Below are 18,965 nucleotides of genomic sequence, written 5' to 3'. Positions count from 1 at the left end.
TGCACTATAAGCGCATATCTAGTTAAAGACAGGTTTTACATACAGAAAAATCTTCCAATGATCGGAATTTAAAAGAACGCTGTGAAAACAGCGACTCCGCTATTTGCACGCATAGAAGAGATGGTGGCTTAGTCGACCTTGACGTCTCACGAAGGCTTAGAAAATTATGGTATTGTCTCAATTAATCCTAACTGAGGAACGCTAAGATGGGGGATAGTTGGTTTTTGTTTATGTTTACTCGCTGCTTATTCGCATGCGACGATGCACACAGGGACCATGCATAAGCGCAGCACAAACAGTTAGACATCCATTCAGGAAAATGAACTAAGCCAATGATTCTTACGTTAATTTTATCAGATGAATACCGATAGGTTTTTAAATAATTCCAGCTACTGTTCGAGGTAGCTACCTTCAGAATATTTCTTTCAATTTCAGTCTTGTCATGCTTTGATGAGACGCACCTTCAGGTGCTCCGAAGAGGGGCTGTCGGGGAGCGGGGGGGGGGGGGGGAGGAGTGATGCCCCATTCTTCCTGTTCTCCAAACAGGAGCTTAGACCTCCTCAAGCAACTCCATTCTGCTCACGTCCGCTGCCAAGGATGAGTAGCGCCAGAGTCTATTGATGCTTTAATAGTCGCGAAACTACGGTAGAAGGTTGATATATGGACAAAAGCTTCCGCTAGGGGTGTCACCATCTGTAAGGGGGCCACCAGCCACCGAATTATATGCCCACCGCTGCTCTAGTTTCGACGCTATTATGTGCGCGGTTCTTCCTCTTACTTGTCTTAATCGTCATAGAAGGCATCAATGCCACCAAGTAAAATAAGTCCAAACGGGATCGGGGTCGACGATGAATGAGCTTGAGAGCTGTTTACTTAGGAGCGCAAGCATACTGTTTAGTTAAGAGTGAGAGCAAGCCTTATAAACGGAAGCACGTTTAAAATGTTCTCACAGCTCGCGATAACACATTCCGTTATTACCTACCTCACAGTCGAATCATTTGCATCCATACGAGGGCGTGTAAGTGGTAGCTCGCAGGTATTGGAAGACGATGGTCATCACGCTCCACGCTTCCTGGCTCACCGATGCGGGCAGCTTCTGCCAGACCGACTCGAGAACTTGTTTGTGTTTGCGCCGGGCCAAAGAACTACTATGCTTAGGAGATACAACCCTTAAAGAACTCTGGCGATAGGCAAGCTTTTTGTCCTTGTAGTGTGGAAAATATGGCGAGATGCCTCAACGAGATAAATCACTTCTGTCCTTGTAGTGTGAAAAATATGGCGAGATGCCTCAACGGGATAAATCACTTGTATACAGGAAAAGGGCGGCCACATTGGTTGTTGTTGTTGTTCCTCTTCTAGAGGGACATACCCACGTTGGGGATTGGCCAAAAAACGGGGTGGCTTTCTGGGGCTAAAACGCCCTCCTCATAGCCCTATATAACCAGCCTGTAGGAATTGGGCAAACGGTTACCGAATTATATATTATATCTAGAGAAGAATCAGTGAATGATGCCATTTTTGGGAGAAAATGCTAAAATATTTGACCGGGTTAGCAGGAGATGCGTCTGGTCTACGATATATACGCGTGAATGGCCGCAATAATCCCTCTATGGCAAAACCCCAGGGATGTGGTCCCGAACAAAAGGAGCACAGGCATCGACCGAGGAAGGCCAATGCGTTGAAGTGGTGCGGCTAGATACGGTTTCCGAATGAAAGAAAAACCCGGCAGTGCAGGAAAAAGTGTTAAATTGTTTCAATTTCACCGCAAGTAGAACAAAGACCGGAGGAGAGGAGACCAGCGCGATGCAAATAAAAATTAAGCTGCGCTATTCTGCATCTGATGCTGGTTAAAGTGACCTCACACTGGCGGGACTCGCAAAATCTCGCATTGAAAGTGTGGGCAAGATGGGCATAGTCGTCCAAGCCTATGATAGTACCTTCCTGTGTCATCCCTAGCCGTAGATATCTGCGGAACCTTGCTCGAACCAGGAGAAATAGGGTAGGGCTGAGGTCCACCGTAGCGCCATCTAAAGCTGAACCGGCCAAAGAGTCAGCCGTTTCATTGATCCATAGCCCTCTGTGCCCTGGGACCCAGATGAGTCGGATGTCGCGTAAATGGGGAGGCCGAAGGCAGTTGAAGTTACGAATAAGTAATGAATTTTTAGGAGATGTTAGCGCGGTACAAACCGACAGGCAATCAGAAATAATAGCAACATTTAAATATCATGGAGGTAATATTTTTCAGGCCATAACTACTGCAAAAATCTAAGCTTCGAATATGGGAGTAAAATCAGTAGACGATAAGAAAATGACTAATTGAGTTGCGGGCTGGAAATTTCCCACGTCCGCCCTCTCCGCACGTTGCGATGCATCCGTTGCCCCTACCACATGTGAGCGCATGTTCCCCAGATGCTCGTCCAGCAAACCCATTAGTATCCGTGTGGATAGCAGTATGGCGTTATGGGGAAATACGTTATCGAGGGACATAGGAGCAGGTACGACTTCAGGTAACATCGGAAGAATTTTCTATTGTGCTCGTACATCGTCATCTGCACCCCAAGTATTCAAGTCAAGTGAATAGTGGATAAGGAAGTTTCATTCGAAACATTAGGATTGAATGATCACCCAGATATGCAGTTGTAGCGGATTCAGGCTTGTGCGCGCCCCTCGCTTGTTTAACGGAACGGGGGGGGGTTCCGATGCGCAGTGGTCTGTTTACGCAGCTGAGCGCTTTCTCGCCCGCACGCTATGGTATTAAGAGAGCTTGCTAAGTAAACACGACATTCACATGCCCAACATTGGATCGATCACTTTTTTCTCGTTATTTTCGCGGTGCACCAGTCTCGCTACACGTTTCCCAGTGTTTAACGTTCGGAATATTAGCAATTACATAATTATTTTTCAGGTACTTCAGGGCGGCTTCGAAAATACTCGGAACGGCACCGTGCAGGAGCTTCACTTTGTCTCGCTGAAGCGACGAGACGTTCCCGCTCACGACGTGTTCATAGTGTCTAACGGCATCGAAATGCTTTTGACGAACACGCACATTGTTGCAGTTAAGGCTCAAACCGCCAGCTTACAACTTCGGCAAAGCCCATTTTCACTTCTCTCGAAGCTCGGCGTTAGTCGCTAAACAAGAGCGACCCCTTTTTGTTTGTGCTTCTGTATGCGGAGCGGCTGCACGTCACACAGCACGGCGTCGGCATTGTTGATATGAAGTTCCATGTCGGCGACCTTGTGCACGGTGCAGTGGCACATGAAATTCGGGTGACACGGCGGACAGACACTGTTGCGGGGAATGCCACGCGCACGACACACAGTCTTCGGGCTGCCGCAGCAGACGTGGCGGCTGTGGTGGACCAAGCGGCAGCAATAGCCCTCTTACGACAGCCTGCACCACGTAGCAGGCATTTATGGCAGTATAAGCTCTCCATAGAGTGACGACGAAGATTTAGGGACTCTTGTAGCGCCACCCTGCCCTTCCCACTTCTTTGTCCGGGCTACGTAAGCGGAAGTGCCGCCATGTTGCGGACTGCCGGCGTGCCCTCCGCTACACCGCCGCAGACTCCGCGATGGCGCGAAGCGCGCTGCCGCAGCCCGCCAGCTTACGCATTAGATTGAGCTGCGCGGTCATTTTTATTAGCAAGCTATGCGTGTCCTCTAGGAGCAGAAAGACGAGGCGTATGAGGGTTGCTAAAAATACATGTAGGGCGTGGAAGGGCAGTAATATGAGAGTAGAGCCGGTGGAGCGATTTTTTTTAGGGCACAGGGTAAGCCCTAAATTTCCCATGCATTTTTAGCCATTTTTTGGTGTCTATTCCCTGGCATCTAACACAAATATCAGCATGATGAATAGACCGCTTTCCTGAAATTCTTGCTCTCTTTTAACTGCGCCATAACTATTAAAATTCGACTAAAAGTGCCTTTTTATTGATTTTTTTTTCCGCCAGTATTTAATCTTGGTTTTATTTGCTTATTAAAATTAGGTAACAAACACCGTTACGTGCATGTTTTCAATCCTGACAGAGTAGTTCTGACAACTAATGAATACGACAGGAAAAAAAAAGAACTAGTTATCCTGAAAGATGTAGTAAAAAATGGCAGCCATGTTACAGAAAGATTGAAGATAATTGAGTTTAAAGCAACGAAAGAGTTTCACGTGGAAAACGATATTTTTGGCCACAAACACTATTCAGATCATTTATTTAGTAAGAACCAGCCTCGCCATCACCGTCGATGTCATTTTTTCGATTTCCGCCTGTCGTTCCTCTTGTCTTGCCTCTCTTGTGAGCAGCAGTGCAGCTCTGACGGCCAATTACCTTCGCTTATGGTCAACCTTCTTCAACCCTTTCATGGTGGTGTTGCGCCCAGGGTTCAATTCGAATGATTTCAAAATGTTGGCTCGTGGGATGCTACAGTCATTGAATGAAAGAACAGCGCCAATTTAAATAGAGTAATTTTTTGTCAGCTCGACTCCAAAGCACAATTGTGGAAAAAAACGAGCACAGCGTCTTCGGATTGCCTTAGCTAAAAAATTAGCAATGCAACGGTTGCCAGACAATTTCTTAATATAGCTGATTTCAGACAAGCATTTTGTTCTGGAGAAGGAAATTTCTTGAAGGTCGTCAACGTTCAGCCCTGATTTGAGGAGCACCCACAGGGGAGGAACCCTTGTCGTGCACACCTTGTACGGGCCAGCGTTCCGAAGTTACGTTACTGACTTAGCCATATGCCGGAAACGCCGCCCGAACGCCTTTCTGCGCAACACCGTACAACAGACCGTGAAGTTTCAATTTCACCTCTTGGTCCTGCGAATCGATGAACAGGCAGCTTAGTCCCTTATTTTGCGGTTCTCCGGTTGCAAGCATCTTTTTCGTCGCTTCGGGGCTTTTAAACATAACCGCCCAACTGCGGTTTATCTGCTATGCCCTCACGACAACTTCCTCGGAAAACATACCAGACATGACCATCGTATCTCTCAAATCTTCGACTCGAAAAAATCAAGCTCGCACGTCCCCATGTAGAAAAACTGTATTCGAAACGATCCGTCTGGTTTGAAGAGAGGTCAAAATAATTCTTGTACTCTTGTTTATCGCTAACTTCTATCCTGTTTCCCAGGCTAGGCTGCGCCAGAACTGCCGCCCCCTAGGGATCTCATGATCCTACATCCTTTCACTGTGGTAGCCGGAAGTACAATCGACCGGATTGAGCTATCATCGTATTCCGGGCGCACAGCATCACCTTTGGGATCGTAGAGCGGGCGTTGGCTTCAGACTTGTCCGTGGATTCTAGAGCGTGATAATGCGGTCTGCTTTGGAAAAAATGGGAAAGCCTGCGGATGAAATGATCCGGACTTGCCAGTCATGGAGAACTTTCAGCGGCATGTTCAGAAATAAATGTGAGGTGATGACATATGGAGCGGAAGCGTGGCGCCTTACTGAACTATTTAAAACCAAACTTAGGTCGTCTTAGGGGCCATCGAACGAATAATGACCGCAGTAACAGTTACAGACAGGCAACCAGCTTCGGAGACCAGAGAATAAACTAGAGTAGAAGATAGATCCGGGCCAGGCATTACGGCAAACTCAATACGAGAAGCACTGCACACATTGGCCATTTAAAGAAAATTTTATCCCTTCGCCTTTCCAAACCCTTTTCTACCCTCTCAGCTCACCTAAAATAAACTAGGCCCCGTGGTAGACGGACGTCTAGCGCTCTAGCAGAAGGTTGCACATTCAAAATCGAGGCAGATGATTTAACAGATCGCCCAAAGTATTCCGAGCACTGCTAGAACATTGGTTCCACTTTACATTGTGGTCCCTTCTCCTCCACTTCGGACATGGGCTATCTCCAGAATAAACATTATTTACTTTAATGATACACATGACCAACACCATGTCTTGTGAACCGTCAGGACCTGGAGTTCACACTCTGTTATCAAGCACTGCTATCGCAAGAACTGGGGAAACTTTACTACACACACTAATATTAACCGAAGTCTCCGTGGGCAAAAATCTGTCAATAAAGGCTGATTAGGTGGAGCAAGCGGAGAGTGGGGTTTTAATCGCGTGCGTAGGAACTAGAAAGGAAATGGTTCGCCCGCCCCATGCAAAATAAATATAAAAATCCCAGGCCATCTCCACTAGAAAACTGGGGAGGGGCGAAGCATACAGTGTAAAAGTCTGTTCGAAGATCGTAACTCTCTCTCTTGCCACATGGCGGTCGCTTACTTCTGCTACAACACAATTACGGACACGGAGGGAAGTGAAATTCGAAACGGAGATCTGCAAATTTTAAAGTTAAACGATTACGGAGTGAAATAGAAGCAAGCAAGCAAGCAAGCAAGCGCGAGCGAAAAACGAGAGTCCCGGTGGGTTCTTTTAGTAAGCATTGTTTCCCATGAAGAGGAAACGTTCTAGCGTGAGGCGTTTGAAAACATCTGTCCCGTGTTTTGGTTCCGTGAGTGCATGAGAGTACGACGACGAGCAACAACGACGACATGACGACATGAGACGCCGACAGTCCAAGTCCCTAAGGTGCTTCACCCATAAAAGAGGAATACCAATTATTTTGTCCTTGGAAGGACAAAATAAGGAAACTCGCAGGCAAAGACTGGACTCGAGCGGCTCGTGCAGGAGCGGTTAGAGATCGACGGGAGATGCCATCGTCCTGCAGTGGTCTAGTGGACTAGCTACTGCTGCGGATGATGATGCCACATCCGGGTCTCCAAAGAAAGGAGGGGTGCCATCAGCTCTGCTCTTTCAGTAGCCTTGCACTACTAGTGGAAGCTGCGCCATTTTTTTTTTAAACTACACTCCAGTACACTGCCTGTGAAGGCGTGCATGCAGGAGAAAGGGTTGTTTGTCGCTGTTTCTACAACTGCAGTTTTTGCCAAAAACGGGACACTCTTGTGCATGCTTTCAATGAGTATTTGGAGGCCATCTTTTTGGCGCCATGCGTTTCAGAGAACCTTTTCGAAAGATCTGCCCGTTTCACCGCAAATCATGTGATATCTTTTTGTACCTAGCGGCGACAGTGTCCTCTGTGTTCTAATCGGGGCTCTAGGACTACATTCTATTTGCCGGTCGAGGATGCCGGTGCGCCACGCTCACCCTCATGCCCTTACTCTGAACAAATACTTCGGACAGCGTATCAGTTCGCTCTCTGAAGTCCATAACTTGTAAGGACCTGATTGTAAAAGGTTACCAGTGCTGGAAGGCCTATGTACGTTTCATGTTTACTTTATGTTTTTCCGTCTGCCGAAGCTGGGACGACCCTGTTGTATATGCCATTGACGTGACATGTCTTTATGTAAATAAAGTAATAAAAAAGCTGTTTCTTGCTGTCATTGGAACACTTGGCTGCTGCTGTGGCTACCGGGATAAAATGCCGCACGAACATAATTTATTTTTTCTTTACAGCGGCTGCCATTTTGATATCATCCTGCTCCCGCTAACGTCTACGACTACGGTTGCATTTTGCGTTGGATATGGGGCACCTAAAAGTTTCGTTCTTACACTAAAGGTCGGCCAGACCTCAGGACATGATCAATACGAAGTGTACGAAGTGCTACACACGCTGGTCATTTTAATAAACGTTTTTCTACTATATACCTTTTCTACAATGTTAGCGCCCATAGACTAAAGGAGGCCTCTGATAGACCGAAACCGAGGCGAAAATTGCTAACGCATAAAATCCAGACTAATCCCACCCCACAAAGCATCCCCAGCACTGTCTTGAACGTATGTATGTACTCTAAATTACGCTCTCCTCTCCTGTATGGCCAATGGGCCACCTTCGTTATCAGTATATTTAATGCGCACACGCACACACTCACAGACACAGCCAGTTTTACTCATCGTTACGGCCCGGAGATTATACTACAAATTGTTTTCTCTTTCAAGCAACACCCATTACACATTGTCTCCACGTGCAAAAACAGCTGGATGAGTGCCGAAAGCGGTAACATTTCTAACGTTGTGCGCGTGCGAACTATAACAAAATATTGTTTACAAGTTGTGTGCGCACAAACAAATATTATTTCGAACTCGGCGTGGCAACTAAAAAAGAAAGTGCTAGCATACAGCATGCGAATACGAACATCTTGCCATAGTTTAGAAAAGAAAATTAAGTTTCTAAAAAATTAGGTTACGAAATAAAAAATTACTGGTAGATAGACCTGCTAAGGCTCGAACCCAAGCTGTCACCGATAGTGTTCAGTACTCTAAATTGAGGCCACAGAGCCCGAACGGAAAGCGCGTTTTAGCAGGCGCTCAAAAAAATAACGCGTGCAGTGACATCACACATGTCACGTGGGTGCTCTGTGCAGCGAAGTTTTGTGTATGGCCGGTAAATGCACGGAGGAAGAAAAATGTTAGGACGGAGCTTGACGTCAGGCGGCCCAGCTTTGGCAAGCCAACCTCCTCTGACGCCGCATTCTCCTCTCCTCGGGCTCCTCCCGCGCAATTCATTATGGAAGATGCACCACTCTCCGGCTCCGGCTGGCTACCGGTAGAGGTGGAGGCGAGTGGCGTCGCCGAAGGCGCCGTACGAGATTTTTCGCCAGCGTTGCGCTCCCCCCCCCCCCCCCCCCCCCTCGTATCGTGCAGGTACTGTCGCTGTTCAAAGCGACACGATACGTAGATCCCACGCTCAGGGAGCACCTTCACGAGCCGCGAGCCGAATTTGACGCTTACCGCTGGAACCACGACCGGATTTGCTCGAACGCGCCGCTGTAAACATTCACAAGCACGGAGCGGCCTACGGGTGCGTGGTGTTTGCCAGGTGTGCTTTGACGAATGCGTTTCGAATTTTGCTGGGAGTTATCGCGCCACCTTCCCTTTACATCATAGCGCTGTAACGAGTGTCCCGTCAGCTGAGAGGTGGTGCGAAAAGCTTTGGTTTCGCTCGCGTGTGCATTTGCATACATTCGCCTTATCGGTGCTCCAACATGGTGGCACGTTGTACGTGCCACAATTGTCGTGACGACGTCTGTTTTGCTTTGCTGTCTCGTTAAGTGCATTAGAAAACAAAAGGTGCAGAACCACTGATGTTGGGTGCGGCCCGCGGGCGCGGGAAGAGAAATTCATTTTCCGCCTCGCGTCACAAGCAGAACGCGGGCTGGTTGTCGGAGCACTGCTCAATCCGTGCGATAGTTATATGGGTAACGAACGCTAAATTACGCTTGGGCGGTGAAAAGATAAAATGACCAGAACCAAGGAAGTGAGCTATGTTTTGTGAAATAAAATGTGAGGCACTGATGTCGTACTCTGACATTTCCTCTTTTGCACTGCGGCGGAACACGCAGTGGAACACTTGCGGCGGAACACTTTTGACTGCGGCGCACTTCAAGGGATCCCAGAGCTCAATAAATAAATATGTTGTCTGGCTCTCCCGTCCGAACACTTTGCCTGCACGATTAGCCCGCTGCGCGATAGGGTTGCAGGCAGCGCTGCGCGCAACGCCCGGACGGGGACTCGTCGCCGAAACCCGAATACCCGGACGGCCCGGCAACCAAACGGAACGACGCAGCATAGCACGTGTAGGCGGGCGGCCGCGTGAGGCGCAAAGAACTACCGCTTGCCTATCACGTGAGGTGGGGCATCTCCCATCAGTTTTTCCTTTTTATTATTTATGATTAGGTTTCGCGATAGTCACGCGATGCTCCCTCCTAAACTTTTCTTTCCTCCATGGGTAAATGAAAGGCGCACTCACGTGCGCTCTCATCCAGCGGCCGTGACCTTGCATACGGAAGCTGGCGGCGGTGTCGAAGGTTGGGAGGCCAGAAAAGAGCCCCCCGGGCTTGTTGCTGCCTGCGAAGGCTTCGGACGACAACCGCGCCTCGTGGTTGTTGTATGTGCATGGAATACGGAATTTATGTGCGCGTTGGTGACGCCGCGACGACGATGTTCTGCTGCTGCCGCCGACGGCCGTCATTTCGGTCTCCGTTGCGGAAATAACGTCTTGAATAGTGGTGCACTGTTTGTTCGGGAAGCGCGGTCGAGCCGTAGCCGGATAACGCTGTTGTCGGCTACTAGCGCTACCAGCGACAATTCTTTCTCGTGTTTTTGCCGGAGACCTGGAGTAGACCATAACGGCTGCGAAGCGACCAGGGACGAGCGACAGCAAAACTCCAGGGGTGAGTGTTTTCGTGTGATGAGGCCGGGTAGAGGGGTTTTCGGAGGCAGGTTTTCGGAGGCCTTCCCCAGTGCGTGCACCCGGTGCCGCACAGATGGGATGCCGCTTCGAACACAGCACCTTTTCTAGAAAGGAACAACTAGTGCGGGCGCTACGATATTGGATAAAGCGTGGTGATTTCTGGATGAGTTATGATGGCCCAAGCGTATATATTAGGTAGCGCGTGGAGGCTTGGAGTAGCGTTGGCCGATAATATTTTATGCGCTCGGGTTGGCTAACGGTACCTTTGTGGTGCAGATAAATGCGTTTGAATTGCTTTCGGGCTGTGCCGTAGTGTCGCTAGCATTCGGTCAATTAAATAGGGGCGCAGTTGGCGGCAATGCCTGTACCCATGGAGGAAAGGAAAGGTTACGAGAGGCCCTGATGTCAAATTTGTGAAGCCGAGTCCCGCCATGACTTGAGCCCACTGAGCCCAGCACCCTCTCCCATCATAATTTGCTGTATCCGGTTTGATTTGACTAACATGGCGTCGCCCTGCCCTTCCGCTTCGAAGCGAAAACAGCTTCGTCGCTAATTCCTCGGTGCGATTTCATGTTCTAAGCTGCTGATTTCGCCTTCAATTTGCCCATTCTAACCCTCTCCCAATGTTTCAATCGAAAAACTGCCTTCGTTTTTGAGATAGAAGGACGATTTTTCAGCTCTTAAGCCTGGCAAAGTAGCGTTTGTCGTCATCATAGCAACAGGCTCGTGGGATGGCGAACGCAGACCACGGGAGCATTGTTTGGGGTCGTACAGCACTGCGGTCTTTGCGCGCTACGTCTCAGCAGCGATAAATTTCACTTCACTTCACAACGAAGAAACACAAAGTGAGCAAAGAACGAACTGTGGCTCTCGCCAACGCTGATCGAAGGGGACTAATACTTTTCCGTGCCATGACTCATGCAGGGACGGCTGCGCACACCGCGTGTGAATGGTGACGATACTGGTGAGTGCGAGAGAATGCGAGTGGTGACAGCGAGGGGTAAGCGTGACAACGAGTGAGTACGAGTGCGTGAAGAAAAAAAATACACCATCTTCCAGTAGGGGAACCCTGAGTATTATGCGAAATCCCACTCGGGCCAGGCAGGATGAGGCCCAATGTACGAAACCTGTATTATAGGCAAGTGTTTTACCGACCTTGCGTTGACGCATAGCTAAAGCCGATTGTGGACTAATCAGTAACATAGAAACTGGCGGGTAACCGTCATAACGTTTTGGTATGGCCGGCATGTTGTATGCCAGCAGTCGCAGATCGCATCGCGAGCAAAGCGGTGGTGATTAATTTTGCGATTTAATTCAGTGCTACCTGACCACGTACTGTGCATGTCCTGAATTTTTGGCCTGCTGACTGCTGTAGGCTCTGGCTTTATGGTCAGGTTACTGTCCATAACGTAGGTTGAGAGCTGCGTTCCCGAGTAAACATTACTATAATAGCAAGACAAACCATATGCACACTCGTGTTTTTGCGGCAGTGTCCGCTTTTCTCCTTCCAAGTATGCCGTAAGGCACATTTAAACTAGGCCATGCAACTGAGAAAAATCTGCAGTAAGAGTTTTGCTCAAAAATCTTTAAATTTCTCCCAACTGTCCAGTTGAAGAAAGAAACGACGACGGCAACTGGAGACAACCATGCTTCATGTACTCACCATCTCTGTTTTTGGCTTGGTCTACCTCACTTCGACGGCCCACTGCACTGAAGTTAAACGGTAAGCATTTTTATACTTACGCGTGCATTTGAGGTAAACGGCCGGGATTACTTCCCTGGAGGCTTTCCTCACCTCTTCTGGATCAAAGTGAGCCGGGATGACAGTAACCCGTTATTGAAAAACTGATCTTTCCCGCCATTTGTTATTCCCAAAATCGGCATGCAATAACTTTCTCGCCTATACACAAGGGTTTCTTCCTTCATACTGTAGCATATTTAACAAAACGAAAGCCATCCTTCCCGAGGTGAAAATTCAGCCCGTGGGGTAATAGTAGGTTAACACTGTCCGTTCATATGTCATTTGGTAATGCTCTTGTGTCCTTGCAGAACGCTATGTAGTCCTTCTCGTATCGTAATACAGGCTTCTCTGCTTCGTGGTGTGCCGCACCGGTCGTTGGGCTCCCCATCATGGTACCCCAGTGTTCCCAGAAGCACTCTGTTAACTTCAATTCACTACATTGCACCCACTTTCTCTAGCAACACTGCTTTGGCTGTGTGCACGTTGGAGTTACACACTAGACATTTTGATTTCGAGGTATTTTAGCGACCAGGTTTCACATGCTGTCTTTGCCGGCATTCTCTCTAATACTTATTTTCTTCTACCATTTTTTTTTCACTATGCAACAGCAATGATGTGCCCTCTGTTCCGTTCCCCATTCGGAGTTAGGAGCGCCTTTGGTGTTGACATCGAAGCGCCCACAATTTGTATGCCACTCGGAAACTTCCTTTCAATTCCGACCAGCTTTGCTGCAGAGTTTACATTGGGGCCCTTTCATCATTATCCCCATCAACTGGTTGCTTATGCCCACAGCAGGGCCAAGGCCTCTGCTACTGACATCCATCCGTTCTTGCTTTCCGCCGCTCTAGTCCAGTGTTGGCCACAGAATTTTCATATTTCGTTCCTCCATCGTGTTATGGGCCTTACCCTTCTTCTAGTCCCCTCTCTTGGCATCCACTCTGTTGCTCTAATTGACCACCGATTGTCGGTTTTTCTCACTACATGGCAATCCTGGCCCTTTGTTTTTTCTTTACTTGCACTATTCTATTTTCTACTCGAGTTTTTTCCCTGATCCAGGAAGCTCGCTTCCTGTCTCTAAGTGTTACTCCTATTATTATTTTTTCCATTGTCAGTTGAGCTCATCTATGTTAACAAATGACATTCGTGCATACAAAAAGGCAGTGATCGAGAGAAGCAAGCTTGAAAACAAGTAAGAGGAAGCTAGCGATTGCCAAAAGCAGAATGTACGCACTTAGAGACCATCAGGGCAACATTACGCACAACATGGACAATATAATAATTGCAGCGCAACCATTCTACACCAGACCGTATGCCAGCGACGTCAGACTAGGAGAAACTACTGTGAATACAAGGTTAACTCGCGGAGTCCCACTAGTAAATAAAGAGGAAGTAGAAAAGGCTTTCAAGAGAATTAAAAGAGGAAAAGCAGCTGGTGACGACGGCGTAACCGTGTATTTTCCGAACGAGGGACTGTATATTGCACTTTGAAAGCTTGTTGCGCTATTTTCGGAAAGCATAAAGACTCAAAAAGTGCCCATAGCCCCCGAAAAACGCCAACATTATTCTGCTTCATAAAAAGGATGGAAGAATTACAAATCTATCAGCCTACTCTCAGTTGTTCACAAGCTGTTTACAAAAGTTTTAGTTAGCCGCATAGGTGACTGCCTGGATTGCCAACCACCAAGAGAGCAGGCTGGGTTTAGGAAAGGGCATTTAACCATGGATCACACGATGTCGTCAATTAGGGATAAAAAAAAATCCGCAGAATAAACTAAACCCATTTACATGGCATTTACACGCCACTTCCGCGTTAAAATATTTAAACAACCAGCGAATATAAGAGATCTGCATAAACAATCTGGGCGGCGTGTACAAGGTATGCACGGGGAAGATAACAGTTCATAAGCAAAGCGATAAATTCCCGATCTGAAAGGGAGTACGACAGGGAGATATCAGTTCGACAAAACTGTTCACAGCATGTCTGAAGGGAGTATTAGAAAGCTCGAGAGGGAAAACACAGGATTAAGAATAAACGGAGAATACTTGAGTCATTTCAGGTTTGCAGATGACATTGTCTTGCTAAGTAAGACTGCAGAACACCTGCAAAAATGCTTGACGAACTACAATCAAAAAGTACGGCCGTGGGGGTAAAAATAAATATAAATAAAACTAAAGTAATAACAAATATGTATGCCGAAAGCGCACTATTCAGCTTAGAAAACGAAACGTTTTATTACTACCACGGACAGATGGTTAGTGCTGACCCTACCAACGAGAGACAAATCCGGAGCAGAATAGGTATGGGCTGGGGAAAATTGGCAACCTCTTCCAAAGAATGCAACGTAAGCCACATCTATCTCTTAATCGCTCCAAAAAATATACAACCCGTGCATACTACCGGCGATGAAATTTGTAGCTGAAACTTGGAACCTTACTAAACGAAAGGCGCCTTTACTTGCATAGATAGTTTGGAGCGCTGCGTAATCTGGTTTACTATATGGTTCAGCTTTTCCTTTAGGCTGCCTAACTGAGACCCGATCTTGACCATTGGAGTTCAGAACATCACCTCCCGCGTCCTTCAACGACGCAAAGCTACTTCCATGTCCTTGTATGATCTGATGGCACCCTTTGATTGGGAAATCCGCAGTTCTTGGGCCCCTGCCCCAGTGCTCTAGCTACATACACTCTCACTGTACGCATTAAGCACACAAAAGAGTACCACGGGAATATCGCACACTACACGTTACCTCACGTTGTTTAACTTTGGCGGCTCTTAAGGCATTCCTCCGTTTACCCCTCACTGGTTTAGGAGTGCCCCCTCCTGCACATCCGACGTTGCAAATGAGTACTGCAAGTACATCAAAAGCTCAAGAAATAGGAAAGCCGAATGTGAAGATGGTGCAGTTGTGTGCCACATGACCTCCAGTAAGTATACTTATATAAATATACTCCGACGATAGCAGCACCCTACAAGATTAACTTTATACAATCGCAATATGGTGGAATAATGCGTTATGCCCCTTACCTTATTGAAATGCAAACTAATCGCATTTTCTCGTAAACGTACCATCACCCACCACACTTACATTAATAATTATGTTCCCAGAAGCCGCGTGACACCGTACGAATACTTAGGCGTTCACATATGAAACCATCATTCTCATGGGTACTACATATTGACACTACCTGTTACAAAACACCGAGGTCTTTTTGGTACCTACGGCTCAACCTGAAATCCACGGCCACAGAAAAATAAAACTTGCTTCTCCAACATTATTCTGGAAAAAACGTAAATACGCTTCATCAATCTTGCATTCATCACAAGAATATTTGACCACTAACTTGGAAGCTTTACAAAAACGGGCGGCGGCCTTTCTCACCTACCGAAACTCCCCCGGTACCCGAGTCCCAGATCAAAAACTCTTACTTTCCCTTCCGTCGAATCGCGCCGTCATATCGCCCGTTTATATCTCCTTCATCACCCGAAGTCAAGCAACAAATTATTAAAACGACCCCGCCGTACTTCAGAGTGACTAAATCACACCCACCCAATAGCAACCATACCCGGTCGAACATCACCATTTTCAAGTTCATTTTCCCCCTGATGCAATACAGCCCTTTGGAATTCGCTACCCGATAAATAGCATCATTCACCCACTGCGCATGGTTTCGAGAAAAAAACTGAACGCCAATTATCACAACTACTGACATCAATGCTGATTCATGGGCTTGCTAGTTTGAATTTCTGCAATTCGTCTTATCTCTCACTCTTTTTTCCAGCTCCTTTGTTTCTTTTTATGTGTGTATGCGGTATTGCTGTTCTCTTATTTCCCTTTTTTGTTAATTGTGTTAACCGTTGCATGTGAGCCATTGCTATGTTCTTGACGCACAGTTGCATTTCTCTTGTGCTGATTCATTGTTTCCACAAATTATTTGCACCCCACCTCAAATAAAGCCTACTGCCCCTTGAGAAACAAATAAAATAAGTGCAAAGAATAACTTGCTTTGCAGAAAAGACACTGCTGTACTGCACCATGGGTAGTCGGGGACAAGGCCGACTTAGGGTGTTTATCTCACACCGTGGTGGAAGAAATTTTAAAATAAATTATGCAAGTTTTAGCCTTAGGGAATTTAAAGTCTACATTGAAGGGGATATTCTTCCCGAAATTGATTTTATTTGAAACATGTCAGGGACATGAACTGTTTTACCGTTTTCCGAGAGTTGATAGCTGTAATTGGTTCCTAAGATCAGCAATATTCTGGTCTGCAACTTTACTAATGCGAAAATAATATAGGAACCCGAATCTGCAAAAAATCATCATTGGTGTACTTGTTGCAGCTGTCCCGCCAAGAAAGTTTCGGAGCTGGAAAGAGTAGTTAAAATGACATGTTTGGTCCAAAGAGAATTCCAACCCTACTTTGCGGAGTAGCAGCCTGGTCCTCTACCGAGTGTGGTATATACAGCGTGGTGCGACGATAATTGGAACAATTTGAAACTTTTCCTGAGTGAACCGCCGCTGTGTTCGCGCTCACACTTCACACGAAGGACGAATTTTGTGGCCTATTTTGTTTCGCACCGGGAACAACCACGGTACTTCCCTGTTCACCCTGAAAATAAATAAATAACGATTTTCGCCTATGGGAAAATGGCGGCTGTTTCGGACGTGCGAGCCAGCGCAAGCTGATCTTGAAATGACGGCACCCCCTGGGGTATTCAGAGCAGAAACGCACGTTTGGGATTCAGGGTAGGAAGGAGCCAAATGGTGCAGCAGACGATCAGAAAATGCACCTAAGAAGGAGCCAAGCGAGTTATCAGACGATCAGAAAACCCGATTTAACATTTTTTGATCGCCTGCCACACCATTTGGCTCCTTCCTACCGTGAATCCCAAACGTGCGTTTCGCTCCGGATACCCCAGGTGGCGCCGTCGTTCCAAGATAAACTTGCGCTGGGTCGCACGTCCGAATCAGCCGCCATTTTCCCATAGGCGAAAATCGTTTTCATTTATTTTCACAATAGCCAGGTAAGTACCGTCGTTGTTCCCGGTGTCATACAAAATAGACCACAATATGCGACCTTCGTGTGAAGTTTGCGCTCGAATAGAGCGGCGGTTTGTTCAGGCAAAAATTTTAAATTGTTACAATTAACGTAGCACCACCCTGTACACGCGTTACCAGCATAGAACAAAATTTGTTGTTCCCTTCTTTGAGGCTATACACACTTGAAGGATTGGTCAGCAATCTGGACGCTTAAGGGGCAATGCGGCCGCTGCACAAAATTCACAACATTTTGATTTGGAAACGTAAATATACGTTGTAAGTTAGTGCGCGACGTATCAGACCTGAACGTTACTTCACATGAGTAGAACAGGTGCACACTAGCAGCGCAGAATTCTGATTGACCTGTGCTATGCTAGAGAGGCCTTTCTGACGACGTTCTCGCTGTAAGACGAAGAAACAAAAGCGATGAAAGAAACGCGTACACAGTGTAGCAGATAATCCAGTCGAAGTAATTTACGTCAAAAGACAAAGAAAGGAAAGCGAAGTAATAGATGCAAATAGATTGCAGCAGTAATAGAGCTGTTAATACGTATCTCCATGCTTTTGCCTTCAAAGCATCCAAGCAGAATAACGGGCCCCGAGGAATTTTGTTTATCTTTCATTAGCTCATTCTGTGCCCAAATTCGAATTCCTAATGCTGATCCTCTATTTTTCGCCTCCCTCGCTGTGCAGCAACGTGCAGTAACGCGGCAGATTGTGAAGACGCGTGTCGCCCCTGGGCCAACACAGACATCTACGTTCAGCCACAATGTGTCAGCAGCTCCTGTCGCTGTGGGGTGTCCGATCGTAAGTCTGAACTTCACGCGCTCATATTACTGTACGCCTGGCTACAAGCACAGGTGTAGGGCAAACTGAGCCTACGTAAAAAATTGTAGCATTGTGTACTTCCGCTACCCTCATGTCATCTCCTCCGCGTTCTGCAAGTGCCCATGAAGACAACATACAAGTATGGTTCATTAAAAGACTGCTCTTCCCAGATTACAATTGTACAATTTCCTTCTCCTCCATCATCAAACGGCCGTCAGGTAAAAATAAAAGTTTGGTTGATCAAAAACACTCCCGTGTACCGATAACAATGACGCTAATTTTATCGCAAACTTAAATGGAAGAAAGGAGATATTAAGATATTAAATGAAAAAGACTGAGCAATGGCGAGTCCCTAGTGTCTTTCAAGGTACATCTTTATGTTGTCTCAGAATCTCGTTTGTGCGATCGCCAGCCGCCGACTAAAGCCGCTGCTATGAAACTTGACTGGCAATTGTAGTGGGGCCCTTTGGTTCGTTTGATTGCGTCAGTTGTATGGAAACATGCAATATAACACACTGATTGCTTCCAGTGCTGGTCTTTATTACGTCAGTGATGCCTATATTCTGTCAATGTTGCGCGAAGTTTAAATTTCTCGATATTTCCGGCCATTTTTCACCTGAAAGAGTTCGTGGATGGCGTAGACCTGAGTAAGTTAGCAAAGGCTAGTTCTTTCGAACGGAACCAGGTTGTATTTTCTCTTCATGGCCCCTTTCAAAAACTTGGTCATGAACTCACGTCTCAATAGCAGCTGGTTGTCACCTGTTACCCATCGGCAATGACCAATCAGTTTTACACTCATCAGGGTGATACGTGTGTGATTATTCACCATCGATGGCTTACCGGTCGCCGTTACTGCAGAGTGATGCACTGCGACAAAGTATGCACCCCATAAATAACAGTCGGGTGGGTGTCTATCAGCTGACGGGAGAGTGAAGTTATTCATGCGTGATGACTGTGCTGTGTGTTTACGCCGAGACGCAAGGGAAACCCGAGCCGACGGCGCGCAGCCGGCGGCTCGGCCCGACGCAGGAAATACGAGGGCGCGACCCGGGGAGGGGAAGCGAAAAATAAAGACACTCTCAGACTGAACGCCAGACGTGTCGGCTGTATGTTTCTCACGCTCCGCGAACACTACATGGTGGCAGCGTACGTTCGAACCTGCTACGAAGGCACCGATGGAGGGGTCGCAAGCCCAGGAA

At 47.1% G+C, this 18,965-nt stretch overlaps 1 protein-coding gene across 3 annotated transcripts in view; it reads left to right on the top strand.

The window, feature by feature from the left end:
- Positions 1-9,904: 9,904 nt before the first annotated feature.
- The window catches only part of LOC144166875 (uncharacterized), a 34,673-nt gene continuing 25,612 nt past the window's right edge, over positions 9,905-18,965 (top strand). The window contains exons 1-5 of one of the 3 annotated variants that reach the window (XM_077696330.1): positions 9,905-10,138; positions 11,083-11,122; positions 11,768-11,881; positions 14,709-14,824; positions 17,632-17,745. In XM_077696330.1, coding sequence (XP_077552456.1) covers positions 11,805-11,881; positions 14,709-14,824; positions 17,632-17,745 — 307 coding nt within the window. In that variant the 5' untranslated portion in view covers positions 9,905-10,138; positions 11,083-11,122; positions 11,768-11,804. Of the gene's footprint in view, positions 10,139-11,082; positions 11,123-11,767; positions 11,882-14,708; positions 14,825-17,631; positions 17,746-18,965 lie in introns of those variants that run through there. The other 2 variants (XM_077696331.1, XM_077696329.1) reach the window with 2 other exon arrangements.

Source organism: Haemaphysalis longicornis, unplaced genomic scaffold, assembly GCF_048455015.1.
Source record: "Haemaphysalis longicornis isolate Haplotype H1 unplaced genomic scaffold, Haemaphysalis longicornis Haplotype H1 scaffold_194, whole genome shotgun sequence".
In the NCBI taxonomy this organism is placed as follows: domain Eukaryota; kingdom Metazoa; phylum Arthropoda; class Arachnida; order Ixodida; family Ixodidae; genus Haemaphysalis; species Haemaphysalis longicornis.
The sequence above is the reverse complement of the archived record's forward strand: the minus strand, read 5'-3'. Positions and strand labels throughout refer to the sequence as shown.